This window comes from Octopus bimaculoides, chromosome 10 (genome assembly GCF_046866305.1).
Source record: "Octopus bimaculoides isolate indiv1 chromosome 10, ASM4686630v1, whole genome shotgun sequence".
NCBI lineage: Eukaryota > Metazoa > Mollusca > Cephalopoda > Octopoda > Octopodidae > Octopus > Octopus bimaculoides.
In genome coordinates, this window is record NC_142937.1 from 30,807,714 (window position 1) to 30,826,288 (window position 18,575).

General features: G+C 37.6%; 1 protein-coding gene across 2 annotated transcripts in view; it reads right to left on the reverse strand.

The window, feature by feature from the left end:
* Positions 1 to 719: 719 nt before the first annotated feature.
* LOC106868198 (methionine--tRNA ligase, mitochondrial) overlaps positions 720 to 18,575 on the reverse strand; it is a 30,409-nt gene continuing 12,553 nt past the window's right edge. For both annotated transcript variants that reach the window (XM_014913361.3, XM_014913362.3), the window contains exons 8-12: positions 16,743 to 16,852; positions 15,025 to 15,124; positions 9,697 to 9,808; positions 7,167 to 7,358; positions 720 to 1,099 (exon numbers count right to left, since the gene is read on the reverse strand). In XM_014913361.3, coding sequence (XP_014768847.2) covers positions 744 to 1,099; positions 7,167 to 7,358; positions 9,697 to 9,808; positions 15,025 to 15,124; positions 16,743 to 16,852 — 870 coding nt within the window. In that variant the 3' untranslated portion in view covers positions 720 to 743. The remainder of the gene's footprint in view (positions 1,100 to 7,166; positions 7,359 to 9,696; positions 9,809 to 15,024; positions 15,125 to 16,742; positions 16,853 to 18,575) is intronic.

Genomic DNA, 18,575 nt, shown 5'->3' on the forward strand with positions numbered 1-18,575 from the left:
GTAAAAAGCACCATTCGAGCGTGATCATTGCCAGAGTCGCCCTACTGGCACATGTGCTGGTGGCACGTGAAAAACAACATTCAAGCGTGGTCGATGCTAGTGTAGCCGGTAGCACATAAAAGCACCCACTACATTCTCGGAGTGGTTGGCATTAGGAAGGGCATCCAGCTGTAGAAACTTTGCCAGATCAGATTGGAGCCTTCTGGCTCACCAGTCCGCAGTCAAACCATCCAACCCATGCCAGCATGGAAAGCGGACGTTAAACGATGATGATGACACACACATGTATATAATATACATGTAGCATGTATATATTTATCGATTTATAGTATAATTAATGGAGTAACCCAAGAAGTTTTAATTGATGAAAATTTTATGTGGAAAGTTACCTTTAAGAGACTGGACTACTGCCCAGGGACTGTGAAATTTGTTAAATAATTAATTTCACGTAATAAATATTCTGCATCACCAATAATGGATCACAGGTCTGTTATTCTTTAATTAAGAATCTTAATTTTCTGGTTCAATTAGTTCTGATACACAGTGTTCTATACTTCACTTTCACCGAAACCAGTTATTGTCAGCTGTGAGAGAGATTCTTGTGAGTTATAGATGTTATTTCTCTTACGTTCTATAAGACGTACATATTGTAGAAAACCTGACAAGAAGAAAACATAAAAAATATAAATACAAAAACATGAAGAAATAGAAATGAGAAATTCTGTTGGTTTTGAATTGAGATTTCAATGTTGGAATTTTATTCGTTTCAGCAAAACACTGCTGTCGTTTCCTAAAGGTTGATCGGTTTGTTGCTGGGATCTAATATCATTCCAAGTTTGGTTTTTTGGGGAGACACCTAATCTATTTAGAAGTTTACCAGAAAGTTCTGGAATTACAGGTGATAGCAACAATGCACAAACCCGTAATGTTTCCAGAGTGATGTGCAGCAAGGTGTTGAGGTGGTCTTTCTGGTCACAGTGTTTCACCAATTGCCAAGGTTTGTGTTCTTCCATCAGGCCATTTGCCCAGCGTAAGGTCGCACTGATCTGCTCCAGAGTCTTGTAGATGGAAAATCTTGAATAGTTTAGTTCAACATTATCTGAGGAGACAAAAATAAAAGACTAAACAAATAAATTTAAAAAACTGGTTATCATCATGGCCCAGGGGGAATATGAAAGTAGAAATACAAGATGCCAAGCCAAAAATGGCAGGATTTAAGGCTTTATACAATTTTAGAGAGTTAAAAAAGTTATATTATTTCATAGAAGAATGTTCCAGGATGGAGCAGATTTTCAAATAAAGAAATAGATTCTTGAAACATTTCTATTTATAATTATTAATTTTGAACAAATGTCAAAAGAGGTTTTTGTGTCTAAGTTTTCAATTTTTTCTTTGTGTAATATGAATATCTCAAGAGTCCCCAAGTGACATTTAAGTTCCAACACTTAACTCCAGTTTCATGGCACTCAAATAAATGGTAACCCAACTCTTGGATAAATCATCCGTCTATTGCTGATAACCATTGCCAAAAACTAAATAGAATTAAATGTTATATGCAGACTCTCAGTGAAATACTAATAGAATCTGAGTACGAGCTGGCAATCCAATAGCATCTTCTCTTTACCATTTCTGTTTTTTACAATTGCAACAAGGCTTTTTACACTGCTAAATGCCTTGATTAGTTAGCTCAATGTCAATGACTGAAACAGCAACAGCAGCACCACAACAAATATGATGATCACCAACAAGGCTTACCATTTATTTCTAAGTATTGTTTTCTGTTGAATATGCACAAGGTCTTATGTTTTTAGGGGAGAAGGACCAGAATACTGTTGGGTCCATAGCTTATTCTTTACAGAATGATTGAAATGGTACAGCTTCAATGGTCTGAATCCACATTTCTATCTTGGTTTCTCTTGTAATTTATCTTTGACCTTTTGGTGCTTACTATTCAGTGCTTACCAATCTTCAAATATTCATTCTCAAGTATTAATTACAATTAAGGTGGCAAGCTAGCAGAATCGTTAGTACGCCAGACAAAATACTTAATGGCATTTTGTCATTATGCTCTGGGTTCAAATTCCGCCGAGGTTGACTTTGCCTTTCATCTTTTTGGGGTCAATAAAATAAGTACCAGTTGTGTACTGGGTGAATGTAATCGACTTACTCCACCCCACCCATTGCACTTGCTGGCCTTTTGCCAAAATTTGAAACCAATATCAATTATAATTTATTTGATATAAAAATTATTTCTAAACAGCTTAGGGTGAAGAATCTTGGGACGAGGGACTTACTTAACCAACCCCACAACTTCACTAGCTCCCACCTGTTTTTTTTTTTTATTGATGCTGGAAGGACAAGGGTAACTTCAATGGGATTTGAACTCAGAACATAAAAAGCCAACACCGATAAAGCACAAAAGTTTTCTCCAGCACCCTTAATAACAATTCCCTTTAATTAAGATCCAAGGCCAGAACATATGTAGAGCATTGTAGGCCAGCAATTTTAAGATGTGGGGCTGAAGTTGGCTAAACTGACAACTACTTCACTGCTATTTTATTTTATCAACCCCTGTAAAGATGGAAGTTGAGCTTGATGGAATTTGAACTTGGAACATAAAGGGCCAGAATTATTGCAACATAAAATTCTCTCTGAAGCTCCAATGGTTCTGACAATTCACTGCCCTTATAACAAGGAATGATAATAATTACCCTTTCTACTTAAGGCACAAGGCCTGAAATTTTGAGGTACGGGCTTAGTTGATTACATTGACCCCAGTGCCCAACTGGTACTTTATTTTATCGATCCCGAAAGAATGAAAGGCAAAGTTGACCTCAGAACATAAGGATGGCTGAAATGGTGCTAAGCATTTTGCCTGTTACGCTAACAATTCTGCCAGCTCATCACCTTAACGATAATAATTATTATTTTTACGATAGGCATAAAGTCTGCAGTTTTTGTGGAGAAGATTAGTTGATTACATCAATCCCTGTCAACGGCTGGTCCTTTATTTTATCAACCCCAAAAGGATGAAAGGCAAAGTTGACATCAGCAGAAATTGAACTCGGCACGTAAAGATGGACAAAATGTCATTAAGCCTTTTATCTGGTGGGCTAACAATTCTGCCAGCTCATTGCCTTATAATAGTAATAATAATAATAATTCTTTCTATAATCGGCAGAAAGTGAAGATTTTGAGGGAGAGGGCAGTTCTTTACACCAAAGCTAATACTCATTTCATGAAACCTGAAAAGATGAAATACAAAATCAACCTCAATGGAGTTTGAACTTAGGACATAAAGAGAAATGCTGCAATGCATTTTGTCTGCTGCTAACGACTCTGTCAGCCTTAAGGAGAAATGATAAAAATAACTGCAGCTGCGTTTTGTCCATATTGTCACTCAATATTTACCAAGTCAACACTACAATAGAATCTGTCTGTCCAGTTAATATTTACACATGCACACATTGTATCTATCAAGTCAATACCTACACATTGTGTGACTGTTTGCACATACACAATAATACACACATACATGCATGTATACACACAGATTATTAATAGTATACTTGCATGCATGTGTATACACATATTAAGCAGTCTTATAAAAGTGATAAATGTTTGCTACACATCAGGACAAACATTTTCACAAACAAATCTACTTGAACATTTCCCAAGTTTGCCGTCAGATTAATCAAATTTGAGATTAAAGTCTTGACACCAATTAACAAACATGGAATGTGTGATAAGAAGAAAGGTTTTTATCTTTAACGAAATTATAGTGTGTGTGTGTGTGTGTGTGTGTGTGTACATATGTACAAATGTATGTATGTTTGTGTGTACCATCATCATTATTTTGTCTGTACATCTGACAAAGTGGACATGTCCTACACTCATGAAACTAAGTGATGTGGAGTCGAGTCAGACTTTTTTTAAATACATGTATCAAAATGGCCGGTGGCACATGAAAAGACATTTGAGCTAGGTTGTTGCCAGTGCCGCTGGACTGGCTCCTGTGCAGGTGGCACGTAAAATACACCATTTTGAACGTGGCCGTTGCCAGTACCGCCTGACTGGCCTTCGTGCCGGTGGCACGTAAAAGCACCCACTACACTCTCGGACTGGTTGGTGTTAGGAAGGGCATCCAGCTGTAGAAACTATGCCAAATCAGATTGGAGCCTGGTGTAGCCATCTGGTTCGCCAGTCCTCAGTCAAATCGTCCAACCCATGCTAGCATGGAAAGTGGACGTTAAACGATGATGATATATATATGTATAGCTCCAAGCAAACGTATTGAGTGCAACTTTCTTTCATTTGTTCACTCACTCATATATCTTTTGATCTTTTTCTTGCTCTAGTCATTTGACTGTAGCCATATATATATATATATATATGTATATATATATACACACACACACACACAGTGGATGCAAAAGTAGGTATACAGTTATGAAGAAAAGAAAACACGTACAATACTCATTTATTTTTATCAAAAAAATTAAAAGTTACAATGAAAGCATTATAATAATTATGATAAATGTATTATTATGATTAATGACACTGAAAATATCCAAAATGAGGCTAATTTAATGTGTTAATAATTTTAATGAATTAAGTATTGTAACATCGATGCAATGCTTACTGTATACCTACTTTTGCCTCCCCCACCTTGTACATATATATATTCTTTTACTCTTTTATTTGTTTCAGTCATTTGACTGCAGCCATGCTGGAGCACTGCCTTCAGTCGAACTAATTACCCCAGGACTTACTCTTTGTAAACTTAGTACTTATTCTCTTGGTCTCCTTTGCCGAACTGCTAAGTTACGGGGACAACAACATCAGTTGTCAAGCGATGGTGAGGGGACAAACACACACACACAGATACATACATATATATACATACAATGGTCTTCTTTCAGCTTCCTTCTACGAAATCCACTCACAAGGTTTTGGTCGGCCTAAGGTCATAGTAGTAGGCACTTGCCCAAGGTGTCCACGCAGTGAGACTGAACCTGGAACCATGTGGTTGGTAAGCAAGCTTCTTACCACACAGCCACTCCTGCGTCTATATATATATATAGCTCAGAAAAACTTTCCTAATAGCAAATTTATATCAAGATAAATTATAATTGCTCTTATTTTTGGTTTAATTATTTTCTGGTGATGGGGGCAATAGTATTACTAATGGTAATGGTTGTGATGGTGGTGGTAGGAGTGGTAGGAGTTGTATTGGACACTGATGGAGGAAGGAGGTTATTGTAGTAGTAGTAGTAGTAGTAGTGGTAATGATTGTATTATGTTGCAATGAGGAAACAGCAAACCACTTGTTCACTTGTAGAAACTCTTGAAATGGACTGTGAAAATTTACTCCGAGTAACAATCCAGATCAGCAGTAACGGAAATGAGAGTATCAATAATAATAATAATAATAATAAAAATGAAATAACAGAATATGAATTAATCGTTAGTTGCAAAATACATTTTTTAAGGAATTTTTTATGCAAAAAAAACTGATAAAATTTGACTAAAAATATTTTGGTTGCTCAAAATAAAATAAATTCAGTCAAAAAGAGAAAAAAAAAATGGAGACAAGTGTAATAAATAACAATAAACTATTTATAGATAACGAGCAGCAGTTTACTCAACACTTAGAAAAGTGATAGTTGTGTTAATATTTTCTAAGACCACTCCTCAATCAACAGGGCAAAACTTCCCTCCACCCCAACCAGGGGCCACATGACCCTTGAAGCTCCACATAAGATTTTGTTGCTTAAATTTATGTCCAACAAGTTGGTTACACTTCTACAAAACACAGAAGTATTTTAACAATTTTTTTAATACAATTTTTTATATTTAACTATAAAAATATAACAGGATTTGTTTTTTTTAATATGGGGATGGCAGAATAAAATAAGAACCAAGAGAGTCCATTGACAAAAAATGGTTGAGAACCCTTGCTCTCCACCAATATCTATAGACTTTCGTCTAATCTCGACCTTATTTGCAATGTCCTACAAACATAAACACTCGTTAATCTTCTCTAATTCTATTCTAATCTAACACTGGATAATAAAGTCTTCCACTTTCTCTCCTTCAAATGTTTCCATATTCATCTGCATCCTGTTCCAGCCTCCAAACTTCTCTAACCACCAGCAGTTGTTTGACCGTCATTTGTCCTACTTTGCTGTCCTCTATTCCAACACTTATCAAAAATTATTACCAACATATTGGATTCTCTTATTACTAATTTGTCAACTACTTAGAAGGCTATGCATCATAGAAGAGATCTAAGAAGTCCAAAATCCATATTTGGTATTAGAAAATTACTATTTGTAAATCTCACAATGAGAGATATTCAGCAACAGTACTTTAGAGTAAAGATTGTTTGCCTGGGGTTAAATTACAGCAACATTCGTCTTAAACCAGGACTGCCATGTTATGTTGGCAAACAATCTTTACTCCATATTTGGTATTGTTTCCCTTTTATGCCAAGATCAGAGTAAAATAATTTAGCCTCTAAAATAATGCATTCTTCTCTTCCCTACACAAGTTCTATGAATTAATTAGATCCTTTTCCTCTTACTATATGGCTTTAATTTGACTTATTTTGGTGGCCAAATGGCATCTCTAAGTAATTTCTTCACATAGGGTTATTACAGTGACATCACTAAATTCTTCATTCTGGTGGATGCCAGTTTCTTATCTTAGTTCCTATCCTATTAAACACCAGTAATTATCATGGCTTCATATTTACAATGTAGCTAAAGGTTAGCCAAGCCAGTGGTGACACTTGAATATTTTTTACATAACAGCTATTGTCTAATCAACACCAGAAGTCACTCTGGCTTCCACTCCACAATTACTGTTCATCCAACAGCAGTGGTCACTTAAGCACCTTCTTTACAACAATAGTCTTGTCAACAGCAGTGGTCACTCAATCTAATTTATATTAAATCTTTGAATAGAGAATCTTCATGTCTATCTCGAAGCCAGACTACAATTCCTCAATGTGTCCATCAAATATCCAGGAACTCACCCCATGAATGAGGCTACCCCTGAAGGGCCATGTTTTGCTCTAAATCCAAGAGTTTGTTTGTAATCTAGTTAGAGGAGAGATGAGTAAAAAAACTTGGAAAAAAGAGAAAATGAAATGTAAAACTGACCAGGAAGTTCTTGTAGTTGGTAGAAAGAGTGCTGGGCTTCAGATGAGAAGGATGCTTTGAGTGTGGCCTTGTTTAAGGCAGGGAATATCTGATTCGGGTTGATACTGAGTGATGTGCACCGACTCAAGAGGTTGCCCAGTGTGTTGACAATCTCACTGTTGATGCATTCCACCATTTTCTGTTCACTGAAATCTAGAAAAAAAAAAAAACTAATGCAAAAACAAACCTACTTGCAGACAATGATTTATTTGTACTGAAAATTAATCCCACATGATAAGGAAACATGTAGCTCAGCCATGAAACTTTACACTGCCCCCTCTCCCTACTTACCAGACTGGAAAACTTAAATCATTCTTTTATTTTTTATCTCTTTCAGTCATTAGATTATGGTCATGCTGGAGCATTGCCTTGAAGAATTGATCTCAGGACTTTTTTTTTAAAGTCTGGTATTTTTCCATCAGTCTTTTTTACTAAACCACTAAGTTACAAGGACATAAACAAACCAACACCAGTCATCAAGCAATGGTGGGGGACAAACACACACACATACATACATATAATCTTCATTTCAATCCAAGTACGTGGTATTGATAAGCCATAATGGCAAAATATCAATATCCAGCATTCTTGGTTCAATCTGAGGTGAGTTGTCTCACCTGGTCTATGACTTTCAGGTGTTTTCACACCCACCATTATTGGGGTGTTTTCCTAAGTGCTACCCCGCTGCAAATTCAACAAATAAACAAAACACATGCATTGTGAATGTGTGGCCAATAACGTTTACATAACTGGTGCTGCTTTTAATTCATGATTTAATATCTATCTATATCTATACATACAGGACAGGCTTCTTTCAGTTTCCATCTACCAAATCCATTCACAAGGCTTTGGTCAGCCTGAGGTTAATAGTAGAAGACACTCACCCAAGGTGCTACACAGTGGGACTGAACCCAGAATCATGTGACTAGGAAACAAGCTGCTTACCACACAGCCATCAAAGACTATTTTTAATTATTTCCCAGAGGATTAGGACCTGAAAACCTGAATGCCATTAAGTTGATGAATATTGTTTGAGAAAGATTTGGCTATTGTGGTATTAACAAGTAGTTGTTAATTACCTTAGAGTTGAGACAAGTTTCCATTATGCCTAGTCTGGGTTTGATTCCTCATTTAGCCATTCCATTGCATCTGTAATTTCTTTTTATCACAAGTCTGGAGAGAGACTTTGGTTGGAAGACCAAAGTCTTTCTAAGACATTGTGATTTTTGTCATCAATAACAAAACAGCTGCAGTGGAACTAAAGTCATGAAGCATGAAATGCATTTGGTACCATATTGATGGATGCCAATTTGGTACTATACCTTGATCAACCACTCAACCTGCTAGACATAGCAGCCATATCACTACCGGCCATCTTAAAAACAAGATATATTACATGAGGTCATCCTAGATACAGTATGACTAAGAAAAGATGTGATGGTTACAAATGGAATACTTTGGCCCTGCTTGATCAGGGATGCCCTAGAGCAATAACAACAACAATCTCTGAATATTTTGATTATTATTCTTAGACTGGCCGTCTATATTGGCAACAGACAATGTCAGTAAACTAGTAAATGTTGTGGGAGACATTCTTCAAGTGATGGCATCAGGGAAGGATGTTTCTACTCAATTAGTCCAGATCATCAAAGCCTTTCTATTTTGACTCTGCTCTGGCCACCAGCCACTTCCCTTCTGTGTTTTCTCTCATCTGTGCTTCATCTCGCTTATCTGTTGTTATCACCCACATATATCTACTGCAGTCCCCACACATGGGCCTCTCCTCTATTTCTCTCCATCATTTGCCACAGTCACCTCTTTCCTCTCAGTCCAAACCTCTCTTTCATTTCATCTATTCCCACCACTCCCAATATCTTTTGAGGGCATGTCCCAACACATCTTTGCCATCATCTCTTTCTCGCTGTCACTCTCCTCATCCTATTCCCTAACTCCCTCTCTTTTCCTTACCAACTGGTGTATCCATGTACCTACAGTAAGACACCTACATCTGTCCCTCTATACCCAAAGAGACACAGCTTCTCCAAATAAAAACCAGGATGAACACTTAACACATAAAGCACAACAGACCACAATCATGGCCATCAGGCACAGGTCGACAGGCCACGATCATGGCCTAGATAGATGCATTTAATTTATGGGCATTTGTTGGGGTCTAATGTTCCTCAAATGCTCCGATATCCCCCAGAATGCAAGAGGACTAATAGTTCAATTAATGACTTTTCAGATGATGTAAAACTTGCCACCGTTATAGGAAGATATTTTAACTATTTTTTTTGTTTTTTTATGTGTGCATGGTAGTTTCATTTTCATAAAATGTGCTCAGCAGTCCATGCAAATTCCAGCGTTTTATGGGTTAACAAAACAAAAGTTGCTTACTTGTTTTTAATCATTAGTATTCAGTAGAGTTTTAATTAAATTATTCCAAGAATGAATTTATTTTTGGTTTTCACAGAAAGAAATAACCACTTACTGTTATCAGAATGGGGGACACCTTCTCTGAGCAAGAAATACCGGAGTGCATCTGGAGTGTATTTGGACATCAATAGCATAGGGTCGACCACATTACCTTTGGATTTTGACATCTGGTAACAAAATGAAAATATTTGAGGGGATTTATTATATCAACCTAGAATCATTGTCTCTCATCCAGCTTTATAAAAGAAATAAAGAGGAATTTTTGCATTGAAAACCATCATTTTTCTTTGCCACCAGGGTGATGAATGAAAGGGATAATACAAAGTGTGGAGATTTACAGAGAATGAGATGATATGTGAGTTTCATTAGCACCATCATCATCATTTAATGTCAATTTTCCATGCTGGCATGGGTTGGACAGAATGACCAGAGCTGGCAAAGCTGCACCAGGCTCCAATTGTCTGTTTTGGCATGGTATCAATGGTTGGATGCCCTGCCTAATGTCAACCACTTTCCAGAGTTGACTGGGTGCTTTTAACATGCTACCTGCATGAACCCCTTTTACCCGGCACAGGTATGAGCATTTTTCAACATTGCACTGACAGGGATGCTTTTCCATGTGGCATTGGCATGGGTGCTTTTCTACAGGACAGTGGCACGAGTGCTTTTTTATGTGACACTGAAGCAGGTGCTTTTTATATGGTATCAGCAAGCTCACAAGACAAAAACCTCTTGATGGAGAGGAGTGGTGGGCATGGCCGTAAAGGACATGCTTGTACGCATGGATGGTTGTGAGTTTACTTAGCTTGACATGACTTTTCAAGCACAGCAAATCACCAAAAGTCTCAGCTCCTTATTATCTCCTCTGTGAGGCCTAACATCTGAAGATCATTTCTCACGACTTCAACCCACATCTTCCTGGGCCTACCACACATACACACACACACACATATAAAATAAAATGAAAAATAGAAATTAAAAATGTGGAAAATAATAATAATAATCCTTCCTACTAAAGGCACAAGACTTGGAATTTTGGAGGAGGGGACTACATCGACCCCAGTGTCTCACTGATACTTAATTTATCAACCCCAAAAGGATGAAAGGCAAAGTAGACCTCAGTGGAATGGCTGAAATGCTGCTAAGCAATATACTAAGCATGCTAATAATTCTGCCAGTTCACTGCCTTACAACAACAACAACGATACAGTTCTATATTTAAGAGATGAGGAATTATTTACATTTGACGGATATTTGTCTTCATCTTGTTTGTTGTTAACGTTTCAGCTGATATACCCTCCAGCCTTCATCAGGTGTCTTGGGGAAATTTCGAACCTGGGTTCTCATTCCTAAGGTATTTTTTGATATTATTATTCAGGTCACTGCCTGGAATTGAGCTCAGAATCTTGGAGTTAGTAGCCCGCCCTCTTAACCACTACATCATATGCCCGTGGGCAATTATGGAGTGAATTTTAGGGCTTAAAAATCTAATATTCTCCTATCCTTTCTTAATACCGGTTCCCATATGCTACTCATATCTGCACTTGGTTTGCTTAGGAGGTTGTTGTGTCCTAAAGTATGTGCTGCTGCTTTTAGTCTTCGTATTTTCCAGTTGTGTTCTCTATTTTAACTTAAATGATGTTTGTGCTTTGTTTTATAAATTGAAATTAATATTAAAATAAAGTTAATTTTTCAGAATTTTCTACTTGAGCCAAAGTTTCCACGATAAGGACCTCTAACTTGATCGTAATCAGGTTAAGTGGTTTGCTGACACAGGCAGGGGAAGTGATTCAAAGTGTAAATATAGCACCATTAACTTCTCAAGTGGATGTTCACAGTGATGTGTAAGCATCACTCACGCTCTTAGATGTCACAACACAACAGCATGTAATGGAAATTGGTTGAAAGTCTTGCTTAATATCAGTCTTTCTAGGGCAGTGAGCTGGCAGAATCATTAGCACACTGGGCGAAATGCTTAGCGTTATTTCGTCTGCCATTACATTCAGAGTTCAAATTCTGCCAAGGTGACTTTGCTTTTCATCTTATTGGGGTCAATTAAATAAGTACCAGTTATGCACTGGGGTTGACATAAACCACTTAATCCCTTTGTCTTTGTTTATGTTTAGCCCCTTGTGGGACAATAAAGAAATAAATATTAATCTTTCTGCTTTACTATGCTAACTATTACTAGGTGCTGGTGTGGGTGTGGTAAGGGGCTTGTTTTCAAACAACAGGCTTCCGGGTTCAATCCCACTGCATGGCACCTTGGGTAAGAGTTTTCTACAGCAGTTTCAAGACAACCAAAGCCGTGTGAGTGGAAACTGAAAGAAGCCCATCATATGTGTGTGCTAGTCCCCCATTACTGCTTGAGAACTGGCATTGGTGGGTTTACGTCCCTGTAACTTAGCAGTTCAGCAAAAGAGACCAACAGAAAAGGACTAGACTAAAGAAAATAAGTCCTGGGATCAATTCCTTCGACTGAAAAGAGTTCTTCAAGGTGCTGCCCCAGCATGGCCGCAGTCCAATGACTGAAACAAGTGAAAGATAAATAGATAACATGGCAAGCTGGCAGAATTGTCAAAGAATCAGCCAGAATATGCTTTGCAATGTTTCTTTCAACTTTTTACACTCAGCAAGGTTGGATCGTTATAACGTCCACTCAGTATCACCGTATAATTACACATGACCTGCGTTAGACTCCTCACTCAAACCGAGAGTCTAACTACAGTCCTTCCGTAACACTTACATAGCCTTACCTGCCATCTTGGGTCTTCTGGATACCAATACAGCCAGCTTAATTTAACTCATCCTTAGTCGAAAGACACCTGTTGTTAATGTCCTGTTATTTTCATTTGTGTACCATTTGTCCCTTTTTTTTTCCCCATCCTTGTTTTCATATACATACGCTGCTTCCTTCCAAGGAATCAAGTGCTCTTAGCTTAGATTTTCTTTGGGGCTGGCCAGATTGGAGCAATCTCGAGTATAACCAGCCAAAATTGCAAAGATAATCTGGAACTCAACTGAGGAAAGAAAACTTCGAATGACCCGCCCTTGTTTTTTCTTGTCCCTTTTTTGTATCATGTCTGGATGTTTTGTTGTCTTTTTTTTTGTATCATCTAACTGTCTGGATGTTTTGCGTTCTTGTCCCATTTTTTGTATTCCTTTATATATATATATATATATATATATAGACGGTTTAGATATAGATTCAAGGTTGAATATGGTACTTATGCGTAGGCACCCGAATATCGTATCCCAAAAGGATAGGTGATCAAAATCAAAAAATAAGCAACACGGATTTCAAAGGTGATTGCAGTACGCACATTTCATGCTAATAAATTGGAGTAGCATGAAACATGCATACTGCAATCATCTTTGAAATCCGTGTTGCTTATTTTTTGAGATATATATATATATATATATATATATATATATACGACTGGCTTCTTTCAGCTTCCATCTACCAAATCCACTCACAAAGCTTTGTTCTGCTCAAGGCTATAGCAGAAGTCACTTGCCCAAGGTGCCATGCAGAGCGACTGAACCCAGAACCATGTGGTTGGGAAGCAAGTTACTTACCACACAGCCACACCTGTGAACAGAGCAGATGCACTGCAATCTTTAATCACAGCAGCCATATGGTAGAGGGAGAGTGAGAAGAAGAGAGAGATGCAAAAGAGGTATGAGGAGGAGAGACATGCAAGAGACAGCTGTGATTGATGGTGGTATGGGTGACAGACAGGTTTGTGAGGTGGGAGAGTTGAAAGTGTTAGAGGGATGAGAGGCAGCTGATGATGTAGGCTTGGTAGAAAGTGTATATCTACATACATACTTAATGGTGTGTATAAAGAAATGTAATATATACACACACCATTAAGCAGGATATATATATATATATATATATATATATATATATATATATATATATATATATATGCATGCATTTATATATATATAAACACACACACAATCATGCCAGTATGGAAGGAGGATATTAAAAATATATATATATATATATATATATATAGCACCATCATCATTTCAAGTCCATGTTCCATACTTTCCATGCTGACAGGGATTGGGCAGAGCATATATATATATATATATATATATATATATATATGCGCACACACACACACACACACACACACACACACACAGACATGCAGGAAGTAAATAGACACCTTTAATTTTCAAAATTTCTGATCTAAGCATCTTAATATGTTTTCAGCAGTGTAGAATTTACAATGTAATTATTCTTTTTTATTCCAGGTGCCATTATATTAAACATTTGCGAAGAGTAACCATGCCATGCACAAAAAATTCAGCACAACTGTCAGATTTTCAAAGAGATCGTATTGTTGGGCAAACTGAGGCTGGTCTTAGCCAGCAAAAAATTGCTAATAATCTTCAAATTCCTCTTGCTACTGTTAATAGAATTATAGTGCAATTCAAAAGCCAAGGAAAAGAATCAACAGATTCTCGTCCTGGCCGACCTGGTCCCTCGGAAAGGAAGCTTCGCTGTTTGAAGAAAATTGTGGAAAACGAACCCCGTTCGAAGACATCTGACATTACAAAACAGCAAGAAGTTAGTCCAAGAACGTGTGTTACATATCTGCATAAGCTTGGGTTTTACGAAAACCTCGACAGAAACCTAAATGTAAATATGAATTGTTTCGATTGTTGTGTGAAAAGTGGGCAGAAATTCCACAAGAGACAATCGCAAAGCTCATCAGTTCAATGCCAAAAAGCGTTTTTGAATTAAAAACTGCAAATGGAATGTCAACTAAATACTAAAGTATATAGTCCTACCTATCGATTACATTTCAGTTGTTCACTTTGCATATTAAATAAAAGATTTTGAAAATTAAAGGTGTCTATTTACTTCCTGCATGTCTGTGTAGATTCTTTTTTCTTCACTTACTTGTTTCAGTCATTTGACTACAGCCATGCTGGAGCACCACCTTTAGTTGAGCAAATCGACCCCAGGACTTATTTTTTGTAAGCCTAGTACTTATTCTATCGATCTCTTTTGCCAAACTGCTGAGTTACGGGGGATGTAAACACACCAACACTGGCTGTCAAGCAATGCTGGGGGGACAAACACATACACATATACGACGGGCTTCTTTCAGTTTCTGTTTACTAAATCCACTCACAAGGCTTTGGTCGGTCTGAGACTATAGTAGAAGGCATTTTGCCAAGGTGCCACGTAGTGGGACTGAACCCAGAACCATGTGGTTGGTAAGCAAGGTACTTACCACACAGCCACTCCTGCACCTATATATATATATATATATATATATATATATATATATATATATATATATACATACACACACAACACCTACATGCATACAAGTTGTGTCTAATAAAACATTACCTTGTGGCCATCGACTGTCCAATGAGCATGGCACAGGATTTGATGTGGAAGTTTCATGTTTGCAGCAAGTAAAAAGGCTGGCCAAAACACGGCATGGAATCTGGAAAGGAAAGACTTGATTATATATATATATATATATATATATAGACTTATCAATATAAATATATGTACATATATAAAACTATATAAATTATGTACAATATATATGTACGTATTTCATACATCCTCATCGTCATCACTTAATGTCTGCTTTCCATGCTGGCATGGGTTGCACAGATCAAGAAGATCTGATGAGGCAGAATGCAATGAGCTCCTATGTAGCTTTGGCATACTTCCTATAGGTGGAACTGCCAACAAAAAATGTACTGGATGTGTTTTTTTTTTTTTTGTGGTACCAGCACTCTATGACAGAGAGAGAGAAAAAGAATGTGTGTGTGTGTGTGTGTGTGTGTGTTCTAGTACAAGACTATGCTTGAGTTTGAACTTTCTATTAAGGCTTTGCCATGTTCTCAAATAAGTTTCTTCGGTTAGTTTGAAACAATAACTTTCCAAAATCCATTAACATTTTTCAACCTTCATAGTCTCATCTTCCGGATGAAGTTATGTTGGTGTGTATTGCTACCTGTTTGTTGTAAGTAGAGCCAAAATGACTGGTATAGACATTACTGCTGCAATTTGACTGATGTTATGTGAATCTAACAGTCAAAGTTTGTTTGTGATTAACATGTGTGTCTATGACGTTTGATGAGAAAGTATCAGGACTGCTGCTATGGTAACAGAGTGAAGCTGTTTGGCACAGAGTGACACCTTCAACTCTGTCACACAACTTACAATGTTCTCACTCACCTCTGTTGTTGTTTATAGCAGTGGCTGGAAGTAAAGTGTGAAAGGGACAAGATTTCAAGGCCACAAGGAAATGCAATGAAGCAATTGCTCGCTATGCCAAAAAAGGAGTTCCAGGAATGCTTCAATCAATGGAAACGGTGCCGGATACAAAGCATGTGGCTTCAAAAGGGGGATTACTTCGAGGGAGACTAAATGCTGGTCTCTAGACCTCAGTCAAACTGTCCAACCTGGGCCAGCATGGAAAACGGACGTAGCAAAAGGGTGCAGCTGACCAAAACATAAAACACTGCCTGACCCTGAAGAATAAACAGAGTTTGAGATGAAGTTTTCGCCATGATGTAATCTGTGTTATAATCAATGAGATTAATCATAATCTGTGAGATTATCATAAGTGAGGCTTTAGGTTGAGAGGATGAGGTGCAACACTGCTTGTTTAATCTGGCCAACAATTGTTAGGAGCTGAAATTGTCAAAACCCCTTTGAGGTCTTTTGTCCATGAAACTAGTACAAGTCTGCTGAGAGGTGTCCAAGTTGTGTGGATACAGTAATGGGGATGATGGTGGTGACGATGATGACGGTGGCGGTGATGATGAGGAGTGGTAGCAATGTAGATAACAGTGAGATATGACTCAACAACACTCATTAAATTATGATGCACACATGTATACATGCATGTGCACATATATACACACAGATGCACAGTAAGTTTAACTGACACCTGAGAGAGACTCCACTCAAAACGATATACGAAGCATTGTTCCACACTCCACCCCAGTATGGACATGATGCCCACCACCACCACCACTCCAACCCCATCCAGAACCTCTAAACATTGTAATGATTCTGAAATATTGTAACAATGTCTGTCTTACTTTAGGATTTCTTTACCAACGACATGGCAGTTTGGTGGCCAACTGTTGTGCATGTCCGGGTAACCAGTTACAGTGAGGTAATTGACCAGAGCATCGAGCCAAACATAGATCTAAGGTGAAAGACAGAAATGATAGTTCATTTAGCATTAAAACTGGACAGATCCAGCCTTTGACACCAGCCCAACAATGTCATTCTAAAATATAAACAATCAAATTATTGAAATCTCAAAGCTGAGATAATGAACGATTAATTTCAAACAACGTAAATAAATATGCTCCACATTTGACAGAGTAATTTGAATGCTAAAGGGTTAGACATGAATCAAAGAATACAACAACAAATATATAAAAGGAATAATAATAATAATAATAATAATAATAATAATAATAATAATGATAAATGCCCGGATGCAGTACCAGGCAGTGGCTCCCATGGCTTCTGATCTTAATTGATTGGAAGTGTTATCATGTACATTGTTTTGTCTTGGTATGAAAAGGTGGGCTACAGGAAATATTCTGCTTAATACCACAGATTTGCTTGTCAGTTGTTTGACCGTAACCAGTTGAGTATGTCTCTTGGTGGCTGACGATATGTGCATCTCTGATCATGAGCAAAAGTAGTGGGGGAGCATCATAGCCATGTGTTGAGAGGAATTCTTTGGGGTTTGAATAATTCACCCTTGGAAACATGGGTGTTTTGTTCAACACCCTCAAACAAACCTTATTCAGGGACCTTTTGAGCAGGATGGGCTACTCGACTTGAAGAACATTCTAACTGGTCCTCATCTGCAAGGTCATGTGCTGTGCATCTTAATGTGAGATAACCATGTCACGCAGATATGGTCGTGATGCATGTGCATGGTGTACCCTTATCAGACGGGTAGTCATGATGGGTATACTGGGCTTCATATATTGTACCCCAGTGTCACTTTGATGGCATGCACTGCTCTCTCTCTTTCTTATAATAATAATCCTTTCTACAGAAGGCACAAGGCCTGAAATTTTGGGGGAGGGGGATAGTTGATTACATCAACCCCAGTGTTCAACTGGTATTTATTTCATCAAAGGGATGAAATAGCTGAAAGGCAAAGTTGACCTCAGTGGAATTTGAACTTTGGACATAAAGATAGACTAAATCTTACAAAGCATTTTGCCCAGCATGCTAATTATTCTGCCAGCTCACCACCTTAATAATAATAATAATAATAATAATAGTAATAATAATAATAATAATTATAGCAATCTTTTCTACTTGAGGCACAAGGCCCAAAATTTTGGGGGAGGGGGCCAGTAGAGTAGATCGACTCCAGTATGAAACTGGTACTTAATTTATCTACCCCCTCCCCCCTCTCAAAGGAATGAAAGGCAAAGTTGACCCTGGCAGAATTTGAATTCAGAACTTGTGTGTGAGAGAGGTGGAACAAATACTGGAGAGTATCTTTTGTTCCTGATGCCATGATAATTCCTTCAATCCACTGCCCCTGATATGATATTCACATCTGTCGGTTGACTTCAAAATTTGAAGGAAACGATTATAAAAAACACGAAGCTGTATCTATGATTGAAGTCCAGATACAGATGGAGTTTACTATGAAGTCACAATAACTGATGACTTGGGACTGGACAAATGTTTCTGTTGATTTGCAGGATGGAATTCCTTTACTGCTTTGTTTCTTCAACTGAATTTGTTTAGATGCATCATGACACTTTCTCTGCCACTCAGATCAATCTAGGCAATAACTTGGCCCCAAGATGTCAAACTAAGCTGTAGGGATTTCAGTGATTGTTTCAACTTATCCTTATATATCTAAGCAGAGGTCATCATCATTATCA